The sequence below is a fragment of the Sarcophilus harrisii genome, chromosome 4 (assembly GCF_902635505.1).
Source record: "Sarcophilus harrisii chromosome 4, mSarHar1.11, whole genome shotgun sequence".
NCBI classification, from domain to species: Eukaryota; Metazoa; Chordata; class Mammalia; order Dasyuromorphia; family Dasyuridae; genus Sarcophilus; species Sarcophilus harrisii.
Window position 1 is genome coordinate 326382166 of NC_045429.1, and position 20405 is coordinate 326402570.

Sequence of the window (20405 nt, forward strand, 5' to 3'; positions counted from 1 at the left end):
AGCAGGTTCTTGTTTTGTCAGGCAGATTAGCATTGTGGGTGCTGGAGGAGGCTGCCTGGGAGTCTAAAGAAAGTAGCAATACCAGTATTCCTCAGTTGTTATTAGCTGTACCACACAAATTGGACTGCCAGAATAGTCAGACTGGGAGGCATGTGAGAGAATAGTCACATAGAACAAGATCAGAATTTATCAAAAGACGCTTTGCTCCTTTCCCACACACACCCCATATCATGGTGAACAGATTACCCGGGATTATTCCTAGATAGGGAATAACTGCTTGTACTTGGTCTATTATAGCCAGCATTTATCTAATGCTTTTAGTTTTGCAAGGCCCTTTTACAAATGTGATCTTATTTCATCCTCATAACAACTCTGGGAAGTAGGTGCTATTATTATCTCCATTTCACAGATGAAAAAATTGAGGCCAGAAGAGCTCAAGTGATTCACTCAGAATCACACAGCTAGAAGTGTCAGAGGCTATATTTGAACTCAGGTCTTCCCATCTTCTGTACTACCTAACTGAGGTCTCAAAGGGTCATCTCTGCTCTCTAGCTCTGAAACAAGGTAACTGTTAAGTGTTTTGGAAAGCATATTTCAAAATATTTTATTTTTTCCAAATACATGTATAGTTTCCAACATTCATCTTTTGTAAAACTTTGTGTTCCAGATTTTTTGTTTTGCCTCCCCTGTTCCCCAAGAAAGCAAGCAATCTGATATAGGTTAAATATGTGCAATCCTTTTAAACATATTTGCATATTTGTCATATTATTTAAGAAAAATCAAAGGAAAAAACCACAAGAATGAAAATGAAAAAAAAAAAAAAGGAGGGGGGGAATACTATGCTTTAATCCACATTCAGTCCTGGAGAGCATTTTTATCTCAGCCTATTGTCCCACAGTTAGGACTCTGCTCTCTGCTAACTGGAGGGAACTAGGGACCCCAATGTCTTATACTTTTATAGGCAGTGTAGTTGAGCTAAAAGGGACCTTAAGAGATTGCTTAGTTCAGCTATTACATTTTATATAGCTGGGGAAAACTGAGGCCTCAGAACATGAAATGATCAAAAAAGCTAGTTTCAGAATGGGGTTTTAGAAGCCATCAGCCTAATTAACGCTCATTAGCTAGATGAAGCTAGATGAAGACATCAGTTTCTTCATCTAGCTTCCTCATTTGAGAATGAAGGAACTAAGGCTGAGGAGGAGAGTGATCCAGACGACAGACTTTGAGAGGTATCTTTTCCTTCTTTTACAGAAATGGAAACTGAGGCCCAAGAAAGGTGGTGACTGATTTAAAGTCATACAGTGGCAGAGCCCAGACCAGTACTTGGGTAGGACTGCAATACCACCATGTGTTCTTTCCACTATGTATAGGGGAAAGTATATAAGTATGTATATATATATATATGCACACAGTATGTAAGTAGCACAGGGGGAAATAAACTGTTAAAACTGAATTCATTACCATGGAAAGGGTGTTATATTTGAAGTTAAGAACATTTTACAATCCAAATCCTACTATTGATACCTTGTGAGTAATGATGGGTAAATGATTTACTATTCTTGGACCTGTTTCTCCCTCTATAAAACGAGAAGTTTAAACTAGATATCTTGGTGTCTCTAGGTAAGCTTTACCTAAGAAGAGGTTAAAAGTGATAAATAGAATCAATAAAGAAGTCACTGATAGGGTCAGCTACCCACTGGACTTATTGTCAAGAAGACTGGGTTCAAATACTGCTCCCATCCTCCTATGCTATTTGATCCTGAATTAGTAAATCACTTAACTTTTAACAGCCTCAGTGTTCTCATGTGTGTGTATATGTGTGTGTGTGTGTGTGTGTGTGTGTGTGTGTGTGTGTAATGGTATTGTAGCTCATAGAGTTATGAAGATCAAATGAGAGAAATTACCTGCAATGTCTTGGAAATCTTAAAGTGTTACTATTTCACTCCCTTTATATATAGATGAAGGAATTGTGAAGAGCTATTTAAGAGATCTGAGAAATTTGGGAGATGGCTCTGGCTTTTCAAAGGTCAAGGTTCACAGAAGGCCACTTTGGAGGCCACCTAGCACCTGATCCCCTGTACCAGAACCCTCTTGTGAGAGTGGAGGCCTATTGATTGATTTCTAGGTCCTAACAAGAAACCATAGACAACAGACTTTCTTGCCAGGTGGGTAATGAACCTTTTTAATGCCTCTTTTTCCTGTTGCCATGAATGATTTTGTTCTGTGATCTTCCTTTATACCCCTCCAAGGGCAAGGATGAGTGGGAGCCTGAAAGGATGCCCGAGGGACTGGCTGGTTCCCAGTTTAGAGGGAGGCCTGAGCTGAGAGGCTCTTCTTCACCTTTAAGCCCTTCCTTTTGTGGAGCCCTGTCCAGGCAGCAGATCCTTCAGGGGCATTGTTCAGGGCCATGTTGGGGGTGCTCAGAGTTCCTGGCTCTTCATCAGTTTCAATGGGAGAGGTGGGGAGCTCTTCTGGGTCTAGGTTGGCGTCGCTCCAGCCTTCCGAGCTGTCACTGAGGCAGCATGGGCTGGTGCTTTCATCCTCAGCAGGCAGGATGGTCTCTTCCGAGTGCCCATTGAGGTTGCTTTCTGGGGGGTTGGGCCCCTCCCCAGTGGGCCCCTTGCTCCCCACAATGGGCTGGATTTCCGTTTCTTCTAGCTTCTGCTCCGACAATGGCGATGGCTCTTCCGCTCTTACCCTGCTGCTTGGGGAAGGAGGTAGCCGAATGATGGTATGAGGAGGTGGCTTAACAAAGCCCTGCCCGGTCCAAAAGAGGGAGAGCTCCTGGCGACAGAGGGCAACAACTAGGCTGGTGATGAGAGTGCAAGATACTAAGTAGAGCAAGGCAGGCTGGCCCATCTGCATGAGGATCATGGCACAGAAAGTAACCAGCAGGCCTACGGCGTAAGCCACGGTACAGGCCATGTAATAGACTCGGGAGGAGTGTACCTGGATGTCAAAGCGGTGGCAGTAGGCCACCAGGAAGCCGGGCACCACAATATCCCCGAAGCCGAGGATGGAGAAGGGCCGGTCACACAGCGTCAGGGGCGAAAAGCTGAGGCGGGGCACCTTCAGCACCATGGGCAGCTTCTCGTGGCTGGTGGAGTCCGAGGGGCCCGAGGCCACCTCCACCATGATGCTCTCTCCGGTCCTGGTGAGGAACGGGGTGATGAAGACAAAGAACACGTCGAAGGCCAGCAGGGCCAGCAGGAAGGAGGCGCAGCTGCGCAGCGTGGGCAGCCTCACCCGGCGGAGCACGAACAGGCAGTAGGCCACCCCGAGCGTGTCCTGGAGAAGCCAGGCCCAGTGCTCCTCGTTCCGGAAGATCACCCAGATGGCCGTGATGGAGGTGCACACGCCGGCGAGCAGGATCAGGGACAGCTGCAGGTAGGTCTGCAGCCCCGGCAGGATGAGCTGGCAGCGCCCCAGGGGCAGGCGGCGAGCCAGGGGAGCCAGGCAGCTGTAGAGGCCCGTGCCGGCGCCCAGCCCGAAGATGCCGATCATAATGTAGACAAAGCAGTCGTAGAAGAAGTAGAGCAGCAGCATGATGGAACAGGACATCAGGACCACGGCCCCCGTCATGGCTGGAGTGAAGTCCACCGGCTCTTCCTCCTCGTCGTCCTCCTCCACCACGCCCTCGGCTTCCTCGCTCACACTCATTCCTCCGCCCCGGCGCTCCCGGCGCCGCTGCAGCCGCTCGGCCTCGCTCAGCCCGGCCCAGTAGCCGCCCAGGGCCACCGTGCCCACGGCCAGGATGAAAATGATCACCATGTTGTAGTCAAGGACGGGCTCCGGAGGCACGTACATGGCCACCCGGACCGCGGCGCCGCCCCGAGCCCTGTCCAAGATGTCCAACATGTCATCGTAGCGGAGCACGGCCACCGGGATGGTCAGGTCAGGGAGCGGCCCGTGGCTCTGATAGGTCGCTGGAACCGGGGTGGTGTCTGAACACTGGAAGCCCCCCGAACGGCTGACGATGAGAATCCCGTGGGCGCCCTGGCCCTGGGCCAGGCGCCCCTTGGCATAGAAGCTGCAGTTCCCCCGCAGGACCATGGCGGTGGTTTTGCTCAGTGGTTTCTCAGGGCTAGAGCCTGGGGGGTATGACTGGTGGGTGTTCTCACTGGGGCACCAGGGTGCTTTGGTGCCGTCATGCAGGGGCAGCAGGGGGGCATGGTGGAGGTCCCGGGGCAAGGTGACATACTCAGAACTGAAGAGGGCACAGTAGTCTTTGCTACCCTTCCTTTCTGATACCACATGGACCACGCCATACTCTCCGTGGGCTGGAGTACCCACATGGAGTAGGAGGAGGATGAAGGGGAGGAGGAGGTCCAGAGCCACCATCCTCCTCAGCCACCTGCTTCAGTGTCCTGCAGGCCTGAGTTACCTTGTGAGTGGGCTTTACCCCACAACACAGTTGGCCTGCATTCAACTGCCCCATAGAGAGGGGGGTACCCTCCCCTCCCTGTCACAGAGCAAGCCCCTGGAAACCAGCGCCCCGCCCACTTCATCATAAAACACTGGACCTGAGAGGAGGGAAAGCAGTCAGGCACACTTTGAGCTCCTTCCCATTTATGGCTTAAAAAAAAAACCAAACAAAAAACCCAAAAAACTCATAAATACCTAATATGCTCCATTCCATTGTTTCCCCCCAATCCAGACCTTTCTTTTTGCTGCCTGGTAATTCGGTCTACTCTCACATTCTTTGCCTAATACTTTAGGACTGATGTGGGACAGATGCTGGGCTTCGTCACAGATAGGGCTGACAGTATAGCATTACATAAAGAACTTGGAAGGGGGGCTGGAAGTCCAAAAAAACTGGTTTCTATTTCTGACTCTCCCATTAAATAAGCTCAAATGGGCTCAAATTCCCTACCATGCTCTGGATTCATGTAAAAGGAGGACATTGGACTCAATGGTCTCCCAGGTTCCTTCTAGTTCAGACATTTCTGTGAAATAATCATGTCTGGCTTCTCTAGTTTATCTTACTAGTGAGACAGAGCCTTATGTCTATTACAAGTACATAATATTAGTACTCTTGGAATCAGGAAGGACTGAGTTCAAATCTTGTTTCTTGACACCTGCTAGCTGGGTGACTTCAAGACAACCTCACTTCTGGGTGAGTGCAACTGGATCCCATGGAATGTCCTTGAACATTAATTTTCTCATTCTACAGAATGGGGATAATAGCAGAGGGTTGTTGGGAGGATCAAATGAAATAATACTTTGCCCTTAAAGGGCTCCATTAACACCAGCTATTATAATGATGATATTATATCAATAACTGACCACAGTCTTTATATATTATTTTTATATTATTTATATCATAATATAAACATTTTATGTATTATTTTTAAATCCTGGGCATTTGTGGTGGTTGACTCACCCTACCTTTTTTCATTGTTTTTTCCTTTTTTGTATGCTATTTATCCTAGGCTGGCTTCCCAAGAGTTTCCTTCATTTCTGATGGTTAGGACCAAAGAATACACTATATTCTTGTAGTCCATGTATATGATTTTCCAGATCTACTTTGAGTCTTGTCTTTGAAACCCAAATCACTTTCTTTATGACGCCCCCTCCATCTCCCTTTTGTCTCTAAGGATAAACCCTAGAAATAGGAGGAAGGAGATGCCTAGGACCAGATACAGAAGAATAAAGGGGATAGAGTTCTCAGAATCTTTAGAAGGAGTGGGTTAAGGATGCCAAAGACCAAACTTGTCTTAGAACAGAGGTGGGCTTTTACTGGGGCAAGGAGGGGTCTTGCTAACATGACTTTTCTAGAGTCCTTTGAGCACTCTGTTGCTCTATCCCAAGAGACAATGGTTGTTGAATCAAGGTTTCAGAATAGCAGACTTTGGCTCCACAAAAGGAATAACTTCCCAAAATTAGGAGGACTTCTCTATAAGAAAGTAAGTTCTCTGATACTAGAAGGGCTCAAGAGGAGGCTGGATAATTCCCTGTTAGGAATGGTGGAGAGAAGATTCATATATACATATATATATATATATATATATATGTAAAAAGCATCTATACTATATATATATATATATGCATATGTAAAAACTATCTACACCATAAGGCCCCCTAGGCCTGTGATGTTCCTATGGCTTGAAAAATGGAAGTGATGGGATAGGCCGCTGGGAACTGATAAGAATACCTCTCTGAGCGTTCAGCAATGGTACATTTCAAGAATTCTGAACCTAGTGCAATGTTTCTCACTAAGGGTAGCTCGTCTCTTTCTGCCCCCTCCCCCTTCCCATTTCAAATTTCCCAAGTAGTGAGGGAAGTGTCAAAATAGCCTAGTTTCAATTTCTAGGTAGGAACTAAGGTGGTCTGGAGTCTTAAAGAGCAGGGAGCCCTGTGTGTTGAATAATAAATATTTGAATATTGAATAGTGAATGTTGAGCACTGCCCTCCAGCAAATCACTCCTTATCAGTGCTGTTATAATTTTTACTGCATCAGACTGATTACATTCTATGATTGTCTGATTTCATGTCTCCCTCTCTCTCTCCCTCTCTCCTTTCCTCCCTCTTTCTCTGTCTCTCTGTCTCTGTCTCTGATTCTCTTTTTCCTCTCTCTCCCCTCCTCTCTCTTCTCTTTTCCCTTCTCTGTCTCTCTCTCTGTCTGTTGATCATTCTTTCTCCCCTCTCTCTCCCTCTCTTTCTCTCCCTTCTCCCTTTCCCTCCCCACTCTTTTCTGGTTTTTCTCCTCAATAATGTACCTTTTATTTATTTGAATATGATTGCATTTAAATTAATTTAGATTCAATAATCAAAAAAAAAAAAACTTTGCAGAGCCCTCCAGCTTATTGTGGATAAAAATACCCCAAGGTGTTTGTTGCCAAATGAAAACACTGAAATCAGAGAACCCACAAAAGACTTGGCACATGTCTAGTGTTCAGGGAGGAGTGGAGAGGCAATCTGCTTTCTCAAATCCCTTCCCCTCCACCCAGCCCAATATCTAGGAGGGAGCTTTGTTTCCTGAGGAAGTAATCATTCTCTTTCCCATCCCAATGCCCACATTACACACACACACTCACACACACACACACACACACACACGCACACAAAGGGTCAGGGGTATGACATAGATAGGGGCAGACAACTAGGACCCTGAGAACATTTTATAGAACTGGGGAACAGCCTGGGGGGGTAGGGAGAAAAAGGCATTTATGAATATCTTTGACATCGAAATACTCCCCCATTGGAGGAAGAAGTAAACTGAGAGTCTAAAAGGAGAGACTAGGACCTTTCATAATAATAGCTCACATATTTATATAATGTTTTATAATAGAATATTGCTTCTCAGGAGCAGGGATGGTTTTATTTGTGTCTCTTTATCCACAGCACCTAGCACAGTGTCTACCACATGCTTAATCAAGTTCTGTTGAGTTGAATTATAATTTACAGAGTGTTTTTACAAATATCATCTCATTTGAGTAAAATATCCTGTGAAATTGCACAATTACTGATGTCTCTAGGGTTGTTTATTTAAGGTGGAAAAATTCACCTGTCAGTCCACTAGAAGAAGGGAGGAGTGCTCCCTCCTTCCTTTGGCCCCCACCCTTGGAATGTGGGTATTCTTGTCCAGTCACTTTCCCCTCCCACTAAGCAGGATCTACTTTCTCAGGTCAGGACTCTGACAACCCTAAAGAGAGTTCTCTATGAATGCAGAAGAGGGAGGAATGAAGAAAGCAGCATGACTCACCAGTGTCAGGTTATATTACTCTGTCTCCTTGCCTTCTCAGTCTTGTGTCTGGTGCATTCTTCCTTCTTTTCAGTGCTGTCTATTTCAGACCATATCTCCCAGAAACTCATGAAACTAAGCATTGGGCACATTGTTCTGCCTGAAGAAGCTGGTCAACAGATGCTTCACGAGGCTATTATTCCCATTTTGACAACTGAAGAAACTGAAACATGATTTGGATTAAGAAATCTTAGAGATTCTATCTACTATGGGTCTTTCCTTTTATAGGTGAGCAAACTGAGTCCAAGAGAGTGAAAAGTATCTTGAGAAAGGTAAAATAACTAGTGCATAGGAGAACTAAGGCTTGGATTTAAATGCAAATGTATTTAGATAAATTAAAAAGTACATTATTGAGGAGGAAAAACATGAGAAAAAAGGGGGGAGAGAAAGGGAGGAGGAAAAAAAGGACAGAGAAGGGAGAGATGGGGAGAAAGAGAGACTGAAAGAGGGGAGAGGGAGAGAGGAAAGGAGGAAGGGAGAGAAGGAAGGAGAGGGGGGAGGGAGAGAGAGGAAAGGAAAGAAGGAAGGGAGAGAAGGAAGGAGGGAGAGGGGGGAGAGAGAGAGAGAAAGAGAGAGAGAAAGAAGAGAGAGAGGAAGAGATAGAGAGAGAGAGAGAGAGAGAGAGAGAGAGAGAGAGAGAGAGAGAGAGAGATTTCTTTTGATTCCATGTCCAGTATTCTCTCCTCTGGGCCAGTGATTGTTGCCTCCATAGTGGTCAGATTAAGGGAGGAGTGCCATGGTTGTTTAGGGGGAGGGTACTCTAAGATTATTTGCATAAAGGTTGATTTACCTGCCCAGGGGAAGATTAGAAATTTTAGCATACCATATAATTTCAAAAGGTTGTTTTCCCCCAACATCTTCATTCCTGATCAACTTACCCTTGAATCCAAAGAAATGTACCGACTCATCTTAAAACATAGCAGAATGCCTCTTTCTACCTCTTACCCAGAAGCTTTTGCTTGGAGGTAATAGAAAACATTCCTTCCAATTCCAACTGTCTCCTTCCTTGCTAAGTCACAGATCTAGTTTTGTTGTACCTCTCATCCCCTCCATCTTCCTTCAACCCAGTAGAAAGCTATTAAAAGGAAAAAAAGTGGGAAGGGTTGGAGTCAAGGTGGCAGAGTAGAAAAGAGTGCAGTGGGCTCCTGTCCACAAACTCCTCCGAATAGATCTAACATCAAATTGAATCCTGATACTGGCTAAGATGACAGGAAAAGATAATGACCAATGTTGGAGGGGATGTGGGAAAACTGGGACACTGATACATTGTTGGTGGAGTAGTGGTCGAATCCAGCCATTCTGGAGAGCAATTTGGAACTATACTCAAAAAGTTATCAAACTGTGCAAAGCCTTTGATCCAGCAGTGTTACTACTGGGCTTATATCCCAAAGAGATACTAAAGTAGGGAAAGGAACCTATATGTGCAAAAATTTTTGTGGCAGTCCTGTTTGTAGTGCCTAGAAATTGGAAATTGAAGGGATGTCCATCAATTGGAGAATGGCTGAATAAATTGTGGTATATGAATATTATGGAATATTATTGCTCTATAAGAAATGACGAGCAGGATAAATGCAGAGAGGCTTGGAGAGACTTACATGAATTGATGCTAAGTGAAATGAGCAGAACCAGAAGATCATTACATACTTCAACAACAATACTACATGATGATCAATTCTGATGGACGTGGCTCTCTTCAATGATGAGAGGATCCAAATCAGTTCCAATTAATCTATAATGGACAGAACCAGCTACACCCAGAGAAAGAACACTGGGAAATGAGTATGGACCATAACATAACATTTCCACTTTTTTTGTTATTGTTTGCTTGTATTTTTGTTTTTTCCTTCTCAGGTTATTTTTACCTTCTTTCTAAATCCAATCTTTTCTGTGCAACAAGATAACTGTATAAATATGTATAAATATATTGTATTTAATGTATACTTTAACATATTTAGCATATATGGGACTACCTGCCATCTAGGGGAGGAGGTGGAGGGAAGGAGGGGAAAAGTTGGAATAGAAGATTTTTCAAGGGTCAATGTTGAAAAATTACCCATGCATATGTTTTGTATATAAGAAGAAGTCCTAATGAACCATTTGTCCAATCAAGTTTAGCATAAGGAGACAGATGGGAAGGCATGCGAATCTTGGGATGGACTGGGGCTAAGAGCACACTCAGCAGGTACTTTAATGTCTAAGGAGAGATTTCACAGCAGACCCAAAACCCATAAGAGCACCACTAGAACTATAAGAAGAAACTATAATAGGAACAGGTGCAAACTAGTGACTTTATTGCCCACTACCCAGTTCTGGGTCTCAGATCCAAGATGGAAGACTTAGATGAAGAGTTCCTATGCAGGGTTCCTCAGGGTAATGAATTGAGAAAGGAGAAAGTTCAGAAGCCAGCAATAGAGGTATCACTTTCAGCATCGAGTTCAGCCTGCAAAGAAATAACCAATACAGGAATCCCAGACCAAAAAGGAGTCCATAATTCTCACTAAACCAAACCAAGTTTCCAAATGGCTGATAGGAGCAGAGCCAAGCACTAGTCCATTCTTATACATACCCAAATATAGGTCAAGAACTTGCAAAGCTCAGACCAGGGGGACAGCAGGTAGACTTTGCCTTGAATCAAATACATTTGAGAGCTTTCAGATTTCCAGTATATCCTTGAGATCCTTGAATAGCACAACACTCAGTATCTTAAGAAAGCTATAAAAGAATCAGCCCAGAGCTTTTCTCTAGAAGTGCTGCAGAACCTAGCCCTAACATCAAGTCTGATGTAGAAAATAGCTTTGAAGAGTAGTCAAATAAACAAAAAAGAATCCCACAATAATTATCCATTATGGTTGCAAGGACACTAAAAATACAAGTACAAAAAGGAGAGAATTATTCCAGAATATCTATAAGCAATGTCTCAGGGAAAAGCACAGCTTTGACACAACCTCATCGAAGAGATGAAACAACTTTTAAAAATTTATAAATGTTTTTATACATAGAATGAAAGAGCTTTTGAGAGAAAAGAAATGAGAAATATAGAAGAAAGAGTTGGAAAGGGAATTAACAGCTTTCTACAAGGATTACAAAACCCTGTCCAAGTAATAAACACACTGAAAATTAGAATGGGCCCAAGACAAGTCAATAAATTCATATAAAGCAATAAGAAAATTTAAAATCAAAAGGCTGAAAAAATAAAAGAAAATTTAAGGCATCTGATAGAAAAGCAGCAGACCTGGAAAACAATTGAGGAGAAAGAATTTAAGAATAATTGGACTTTCTGAATATCATGATCACAAAATAGCTTAGACATTGTACTTCAAGAAATCATTGGGGCAGTTGGATGGCACAATGGATAAGACACTGGTCCTGAAGCCAGGAGGATCTGTGTTCAAATCTGACATCAGACACTTAACATTTACTCACTGTGTGATCCTAAGCAAATCACTTAACCCCAATTGCCTCACAACAAAAACTACTAAAGAAATCATTAAGGAAAACTAACCAAATTTCTTAGAACCATGGGAAAGAATGGAAATAGAAACCACTACTCACTGTGAGATATCCCAAAATGAAAACTTCCAAAAACATGGTAGTCAAAATACTGAACTTCCAAGTTAAAAAAAATACAGTAAATTACCAGAAAGGAAGAATTCAAGTACTGCAGAGCTATAGGTAGGATTGCACATGATATAGCAACCATCACTATAGAGGAGAATTTGAATATGATATCCTAGAAGGCAAAAGATATGAGCTTACAGCCAAGAATATAGCAAAATTGAATATCATGTTATGGGGGAGGGGCAGAAATGGATGTTTAATGAAATAAAGGTCTTGCAAATATTCATGATGGAAAGACCAAAAACTATGGAGAAACTCTGAAATTCAAGCACAAGAATAAAGAGAAACATAAAAAGACAAACATGACTGGAAAACAATAAAGGACAAAATACTTCCATTCAGAGATTGGGAGATGATACATGTGTCTTCATTATTAAAGTCCTATGAAAGGAGTTCAGATAAATCAGGTCTAAGAATGGTTCTGTTACATCTTGATGATTTTAAGAAAAGAAAGGAAAAACAAGTAGAGGAATATGCAGTGTTGGGGAGGGAAAGGAAGGTTGTGGAAAATTATCTCATGTAATTGGGGTACACAAGTAAACAAACATACAAAGAAGAAAAGGGGAGGGAGTAGTTGACATTTGAACCTCAATCTGAACTTGTCAAAAAGAAGGAAAAAAACACAAACATAATTGGGCACAGAAACAAATTTCACTCAACAGGGAAATAGGAAAAGGGAAGCATGGAGAGGGAGAATTTGAGGGAGGATTCAGGGAAGGATTAGTATTAAGCAAAACAAACTCTAAGAATGTGTAAAAATATTTATACCTCTTTTAAGAGTGCAAAGCATGGGAATCTGAGGGGATGCTCACAAATTGATGAATGGACAAACAAGTTATGGTGTATAAATGTGTTGGAATACTTTTTTTTGCTGAACTCTAATCAGCATAATGACCAACCAGAATTCCAGAGGGATTATGATTATCTCACCATAGATTTTTTTTCCTAGAACTTCCTTCCCTGACCTGTCACTATCCCTAACCATCTCCATGTAAGAGTTAAATTATGAATGTATAGTATATGTGAGTGACAGCTTGGTATAATGCAAAGTCCTAATGTTGGAATATGAAGCTGAGAAAATCATTTCTCAGAAACTCAGTTTCCTTATCTTTAAAAGGGGGTAGTAATACTTGCTCTATCCATTTTACAGCAGCACTGTGAGAGAAAGTATTTGGTACATCTTATTAAAGAACTATAGAAATGTTTTCCACTAGGGCTTAGAGATGATAAATTAATTCATCCAAAATATTAATGACTACTTAATGATTTAATGTGTTATCTCTCCTAGAGGGATTCATGTTTTAAAAGCAAATGACTGGAGGGTTAACAGAAGAATTGCAGACCAGATACTGAAGGAAACTGAAATGGAGGAGGAAGGCTATTTGGGAGCAGCAGAACCTCAGACAGTGGTCCATAAATAACTGCCTAGTTAATTATGTAATAAGTTTTCTTGTCCTAAGTAAAGAACCCCAGGCTCCTTAGAGGTCCTGCTCTTTGTGACTGACACTGTGTAGGAAGAAACATCTTGGAGGGATTCCCATGCTCTGGTGAGAATTTCACACAGAATGTGAAGCTGTGTGGGCAAGAACATCTTGGAGGGATTTCCATGCTCTGGTGAAAAGTAGAGTGTTGGGTGGTTATCCTAGCCAGGAACACCCATTCCTCTAAGCAATGGCCCTCATTAGTTTCCAACTTTCCACATGTCCATATCTGAGGACATTGCTTTGGGGATGAGTGGAGCCAGGTCTAGGCTTCAAATTGTCTTGCTCCTATTAGGTTGTAAACTCCTTGAAGATAGGGCATATCTTTTGTTTTTTTTCTGTATCCCCAGCACTTATCACAATGTCTGGTGCATAATAAATACCTAGTAAATGTTTATTGATTTATTGATTAACCTTTGCCATCCATCAGGGAGCAGAAGATTATGGGGTTCTCTTGATTGAACTTGAGAAATCTCTTTATTCTTCTGATGTTAAAGAGGGCAATTGGTATTATGTTGACCGTTGTAGTCAGAAGACCTGATGTTGAATATAAGCTCTGTGATTTACTATCTGTGAAAAGAGAATATTTCTGCTCTCTGGGCCTCAGTTTCCTTATCCATAAAATGAGAGGATCAGATTATTCCTAAGGTCCATTCTAACTACTGCTTCATGAGCCTGCCAGCAAACGAGAGGGAATGATACTGAGATACTCTTGGGGATAATTCTAAGTGGGATTTTCTGGTTTAGTTGATTATAAATCATGCCATTAGACTGGCAGTTTAGTTTGTTTCCTGATTCAAGGTTCAGTGCTCTAGCTGTTGTCCTATGTAATTAGAATATGCTAACAATGAGATAAATGTCTGAGAGCTCAGCAGTTATACTATTGATCTATAAACTGACTTTCATCATTCAGTCCTTTGTTTAAGTCATGTCCGACTGTTCTTGGCTCTATTTGGGGTTTCCTTGGCAAAGCTATTGGAATGATAGGCCATTTCCTTTTCCAGTTTATTTTATAAATAGGGAAATTGAGGCAAACGGGGTCAAGTCACTTAGTCAGGGTCACATGGCTAGAAAGTGTCTGAGGCTAGATATAAATTCAGGTCTTCCTGACCCCAAGCCCAGCTTAAAGGATCTCAGTCCTGTATTGACTCTATTTACATCCTATGTGCTAGATGCAACCTTTCTTGCGTTTCTGTTCTCCAAAAATACTCCCTTAGCTTCTACCCAAGACATTTACATGTTGTCTCCTCCATTAGAATGTGAACTCTTTGGGAGCAGGGGATTCTTTGGGAGTTTTTTGGTTCTTTTTTTAAGCACTTAATAAATTCTATTGCTGAATCAATTGATTATCCCCATTCCCTTCTGAGATGAGGCAAGCACTAGCTCCTCAGCTTTGTCATATCATCTTAGCTATCCTTTATAAGAACATTTTAGAAGAGATAAGTTGTGTATTCAGTTTAGGGACAGATTTACTGTCATCCATGCCCTGCCCTAAAATAGCCAGTGAACTTTCTCTGGATGGGTTCTCTCTCAGTTGTTTCTCCTCCACATTCTACAGTCCATATTCTGTTAATTATAGCAGTTTGTTAATTTACATGCTCATCTGACTTCTCAGAATATAATGGGGGAAGGAACTTGCCTTTCTCCATTGGCTTGATGGTTGTTCCATGTGCTGGACACAGGCCTAAATGGAGTCAGCCTTGGGCTTGCAGCCAGAAACTTTAGAGACTGACCAGTCTCATAGGTATGAATTGAAGTTGGTTTTCTGGACACTTCTGATAAGATAGCAGGAGGAATGTGTCAGCTTATTGTTGGTGCTGGTTCTTGCCCATTGCTGGACCCAGCTTTGTAGTGAGTCTTAAAGCACAGCTCAGAGGGCAAGAAGCAGAGGGTCTGGTGCTAAACACTAGGTCTTCCTGTATAGAGTTAATGGGATTGGACGAAAGTCTACCAATCTGTCCCTGACCCAATGGCAAATTAAGGATCTACGATTTCCTCAGTGTGAAATTGCTTGCACTGACACAAATTGCTTCCAGTCCATTATCTTGGCAGAGAAATCTATCATACAGTTGTCCAAAGCTTAGAGAGACATCTCTTTGGTCACACAGCAAGAAGTATCAGAGATGGGGTTGGTCATCTCTTTCTCACTTCCGTCACTCTTCCTCCACCAGGCCAGGAAATTTTGTGTTTCCTTGCCTTAGAATCATAGATGCTTTTTGTAGTCCTTTCTTAAAATTTGAACCTGAGAATTGATAGGTGATCTGTCAGGCTAATATGGTGTCAAAAATGATACAGGTAAATAATATAGGATAGTTCAGAGAAGAGAAGAGGTCAGTGGGAACAAGAGTGATTAAGAAAGCTTCATGAGTGGGTAAGACGTGAACCTTGGAGAATGTATAGAATTGGAATGGAATAGAATTATGATTGATCCTAGAGGACAGAATGTAATAATAATGATAATAGCCAGCATTCATATATACCTACCATGTGTCAAAGTGTTTTACTAATATTGTCTCATAACAATTCTGAAAGGTAGGTTCTATGATTATTCCCAATTGACAGTTGAGGAAACTGAGACAAACAGGTATTTATCCAGGGACACACAGCTATTAAGTTTCTAAAGTGAGATTTGAACTCAGGTTATTCTGAGTCCAGGTTCAATGCTTCATCTTATTCTGTCATTCAGTTGTATCCAACTCTTCATGATCCTGTGGACCACACTGTTCATGGGGTTTTCTCCCTCCCTCCCTCCTTTCCTTCCTTCTCTTCCTCCCTCCCTCCCTCCCTCCCTCCCTTCTTTCCTCCCTCCCTCCCTCCCTCCCTCCCTTCCTTCCTTCCTTCCTTCCTTCCTTCCTTCCTTCCTTCCTTCCTTCCTTCCTTCCTTCCACAATTGTGGAATAGCTGAACAAGTTAAGGCTTATGGTTGTGATGAAGTACTATTACACTATGAGAAATGATGACGAGAGTAGTTTCAGAAAAACATGGCCTGACATCTATGAATTGATGCAAAGTAACATGAGAAGAACCGTGAGATCATTGTGTTTAGTAACAGGAATGCTGTAATGATGATCAGCTATTCAAAGACTTGTCTACTCTGATCCATCCAACAATCTTTGATTGTTGCCTTTAATTCTCAAAGAAGACTAAAATGACCTCACTATGCTGGGACAGTATGTGTGCCTATGTCTGATCAAACCTATACAAACTTGGAATGCTCTACCACAGGTCAGGTACAAATAGTCCATATGTATACTTGAAGGGGAGATGTCTCTAAATGTGCACACCTCAGATTTTTTTGAGTTACTGAAATTTCTGCTTTGTTCTTTGAGGCACACTATGGCAGGTGGTCCTGTGCCAGTGTCTCCCATGTGTCATAATTGATTCCAAAGTTCTTCAGAGATACCAATGACTCACAGAACTTCCAAAGACCTCATGATGAAAAAATACTCTCTGCCTCTAGAGAGAGAATGATTAAACTCTGAGTGTAAAATGAAATAGAATCTATATTTTACATTGTTTTCTTTTGGGCTTTTTGGGGAAATATGTCTAAAACAGAAATGTGATTTACATAATTTCACATGTATAGCTAATAACATACTGCCTTTATTTTTAGTGAATGAAGGAGGGGTGGGAGGTAGAGAAAATTTGGAATAAAAAATTTAAAAAGAAAAAGGTTAAAAATAAATATAAAAATAAAAAAAAATGACACTGGCACAGGACCACCTGCCATAGTGTGCCTCAAAGAACAAAGGAGAATTTCAGTAACTCAAAAAAATCTGAGGTGTTCACATTTAGAGACATCTCCCCTCCAAGTATATGGCATACTATATATAATATAGTATGTAGGATATAAATATGTATAATATAAAAATGTATAATAATTAAAAATGTAATCAAGCTATCTTGCTATCTTGGCTAGGAGGATCTTGACAATTTCTATAATGAATTTTCCTGCTTTTCTACAAAGGGAGGTTGACACATAAGTTACATTCTTTTTTTCCCATATTCTTTTGGTCATGCTGATCTTGAACAAGCAAAGTGAGACTACCAAGTATTCCATAAAATCATCATTCTTGTTGCCCTTGGGTACTTGATGAAGCAAACTGGCATCTTTTTTATTTACCTCTCTAAGGAGAGGTAACTTTTTCTTAAAAAGAGAGCAACTTTTTCTTTAAACATTTGAATCCATTATTTATTTATTTTAAATTAAAAAAAATTGTTTTTAAATTTTAAATTCTTTTTCTCCCTACCACTTCTCCCTCACCCATTACAAAGAAAAGCAATACGATATCAATTATAAATGTGAATCATGGAAAACATATTTTATATTAGCCATACTTCAAAAAAAGGTAAAAAAAAAGTGAGAAAATTATATTTCGATTTGCACTCAGAGTTTATCAGTTTTCTCTCTGGAGGCAGGACGGTATTTTTTTCATCATGAGTTCTTTAGAATTAATTGCCTTGTGTCATTGGTCTTTCTGAAGAACTTTGGAATCAATTGTGAGACATGAGAGATATTAACATAGAACCACCCAGCCTAGCATGCCTGTATCAAAGAAGGCACTATATTCTAAGAGCAAAACAGAATTTCAGTAGCTCAAAAGAAATCTGAGCTGTGCATATTTAGAGACATCTCTACTCCCAGTGTACACATGAACTATTTGTATGTGATCTGTGGTAGAGCATTCCAAGTTTGTATTGGTTTGATCAGGACATTGTGCCTTGACTTACTGGTCTTGTTGAAGAATGAAGAACCATTGAATTGATCAGAGTAGACAAGTTTTTCACATTTGAACACCATCCAACATTGCTATTATTGTGCCCAATGATCTCATAGTTCTCACTTTGCATCAGTTCATATAGCTCTTGCCATGTTTTTCTGAAATCACTCCCTTTTATTTTTTTATGGTTCAATAATACTTCATCACAATTATATGTCACAGCTAATTCAGTCATGCCCTAATTGTTGGACATCCCCTCTCTTTCTAGTTCCTTGCCACCACAAAAAGAGGTATTGTAAATATTTTTGTACATATATATTCTCTCCTTTTTTATTTCTTTGGGGTACATAGTGGTGGTATTGCTGAGTCAAGGAGTATGTACAGTTTGATAGCCCTTTAGACCAACTTCCAAATTGTTTTCCAGAGTCTTTGGTCCAGCTTAGTGGCAATTTCTTTAAGTTTAGACATGTCATTTATAGAGAGATCATCGATGCATGAGAATATCAAGTGCTTAATAAATTTTTAAAAATTTAATTGAATGTGTTGAATTATTCACCAATCCTGCTACTGTCAATGAAGGCTTTCATAAAGAAAACCCAAGGGAAGGTTTGAGTGTTACTTAAACCAGTATCATTCAAAATCTGAGAATACCACTTGACAGTCTTGCTCAAGGTAGAACAGGATGAAAATAGACATATATTCAAGAAAAATTCTATGAATTAAAAACACTTGGATCTACAATCATCCAGTTTTTCCTCAATTATTTGACTTTTTTGCCTTTGATATGTGGCTAGCACTGTGTTTGATGCTATGGGGTTCAAAAGCAAAGGACCTATAATAACTTATTCAGGGAAGCTTGGGATGGAGGTAGACAAAATACATTCATCACCTAGAAGGTCTGAGCTGGAAGAAATGTTTGAGATCATGTAATCCAACCACCAGAGGAGAAATATGAGGCCATGGGAGGAGAAATGACTTGTCACACAGAATATTACCAAAACAATTGGTGCAATATTTTCAAGTCTTAACGCTCATTTCATTACATCATGTTGGCAGTTGCTTTCATTCTATTTTTCTCTGTTGCTCCTATTTCAGTATAGCTCTCTCCTGAAACCCAGACCCTATATATGACCTAGCTCAGAGTTATTCCCTCCTTAGTCTTAGGTTTACCTCCATAAAGTTGTGTAGTATAGAGCAGTGAGCCGGAAACAGTTCAAATCCAACCAAATCAAACACTTAGTGGCTATGTAATCCTGGGCAAATCATTTAACCTTTGTCTGCCTCAATTTCTTCAGCCTTAAAATGAGGATTACAAGAATACCTATTTCACAGATTTACTAGGAAGATCAAATGAGATAAAGTGCCAGGCACATAAGAGACTCTTAATAAATCTTTGTTTCTTTCCTTCTTCTGTACTGAGTAAGTATAATGGGGCAAATTGGCCAGTAAAGCATTTCTGTACCCACCTGTGCGTGTATTCTGCCATGCTTTGTCCAGTTCAAATGAATGAGGTTCAAGTGCCATCTGTTTCCCTACCACTTCCTGTAGACTTCTACTCAATTTCAATTATGTAATTTTCCTAATCCTTCTTGTCCCTTTTTTGTCCTCACATCACTACATGTATTTCTCTTCCCTTCTCTTTCAGTTGTGTTTTTTATTTTTTTAAGGATCATTAAAATGTAATGGAATCAGCCCTAGGGTCTTTGTTTAATTAAAAAATAATAAAATTCTGAGACGACAGATGCATCATCTCCTTGATCATATGCTTTTTATCTTTTTAGTCCCTTATTTGCTCATATTTTTCTTTATTCCTGTATTTGCAATTCAAAGTTTCTATGCATCTCGGCTCTTTTCATTAGGAATGCTCTCTTTTGTTAAAGATCCATTTTTCTCCCTGTAAGATCATATTCAGTTTTGCTGGGTATGTTATTCTTGATAATAAACCTAAATTCCTTTTTTTTTAAGTTGAAATTTTTTTATTTTCAAAACATATGCATGGATAATTTTTCTTTCTTTCTTTCTTTCTTTTTTTTTTTTAGTATTAAGGAGTGCCATTAGTATATTTAAACTTTATTGGAAATTAATGATCACAAATGATCACAAATGTCTCAAAAGAAAAGTACATTCAACTCTGTGTATTTTTCTTTTTTTTTTATTATAGCTTTTTATTTACAAGATGGGTAATTTTTCAGCATTGACAATTGCAACACCTTTTGTTCCAATTTTTCCCTTTCTTCCTCCCACCCTCTCCCCCAGATGGCAAGTAGACCAATACATGTTAAATATGTTAAAGTATATGTTAAATACAATATATGTATACATATTCATACATTCTTTTTGCTGCACAAGAAGAATTGGCCTTTGAAATAATGTATAATTAACCTGTGAAAGAAATAAAAAATGCAAGCACACAAAAACAGAGGGAGTGGATATGCTATGTAGTGGTTCACACTCATTTCCCAGAGTTCTTTCACTGGGTGTAGCTGGTTCTCTTCATTATTGAACAAATGGAACTGATTTGGTTCATCTCATTGTTGAAGAGAGCCACGTCCATCAGAATTGATCATCATATAGTATTGTTGTTAAAGTATATAATGATCTCCTGGTCCTGCTCTTTTCACTCAGCATCAGTTCATGTAAGTCTCTCCAGGCCTCTCTGAAATCATCCTGTTGGCCATTTCTTACAGAATAATAATATTCCATAACATTCATATACCACAGTTTATTCAACCATTCTCCAATTGATGGGTAGCATGGATAATTTTTCAACATTAACCCTTGCAAAACCTTGTGTTCCAATTTTCTCCCCCTTCCTCCCACCCTCTCCTCTAGATGGCAAGT

The 20405-nt window shown here is 40.6% G+C and overlaps 1 protein-coding gene and 1 long non-coding RNA gene across 2 annotated transcripts; one reads left to right on the forward strand and one right to left on the reverse strand.

The window, feature by feature from the left end:
* Positions 1 to 1234: 1234 nt before the first annotated feature.
* Positions 1235 to 13341, forward strand: LOC116423286. Its single transcript, XR_004233838.1, has 3 exons — positions 1235 to 1327; positions 1959 to 2165; positions 12651 to 13341. It is a non-coding gene; the product is annotated as an uncharacterized LOC116423286 (long non-coding RNA).
* SPPL2C (signal peptide peptidase like 2C) lies at positions 2155 to 4448 on the reverse strand. Its single transcript, XM_031965965.1, has one exon. It carries the CDS (start codon positions 4339 to 4341, stop codon positions 2305 to 2307), a length of 2037 nt encoding a protein of 678 aa, XP_031821825.1. The 5' UTR covers positions 4342 to 4448; the 3' UTR covers positions 2155 to 2304.
* Positions 13342 to 20405: the final 7064 nt, after the last annotated feature.

Bases quoted from the DNA above. Each gene is read 5' to 3' on its own strand.
- SPPL2C (XM_031965965.1), bottom strand. From the start codon at position 4,341: ATGGTGGCTCTGGACCTCCTCCTCCCCTTCATCCTCCTCCTACTCCAT.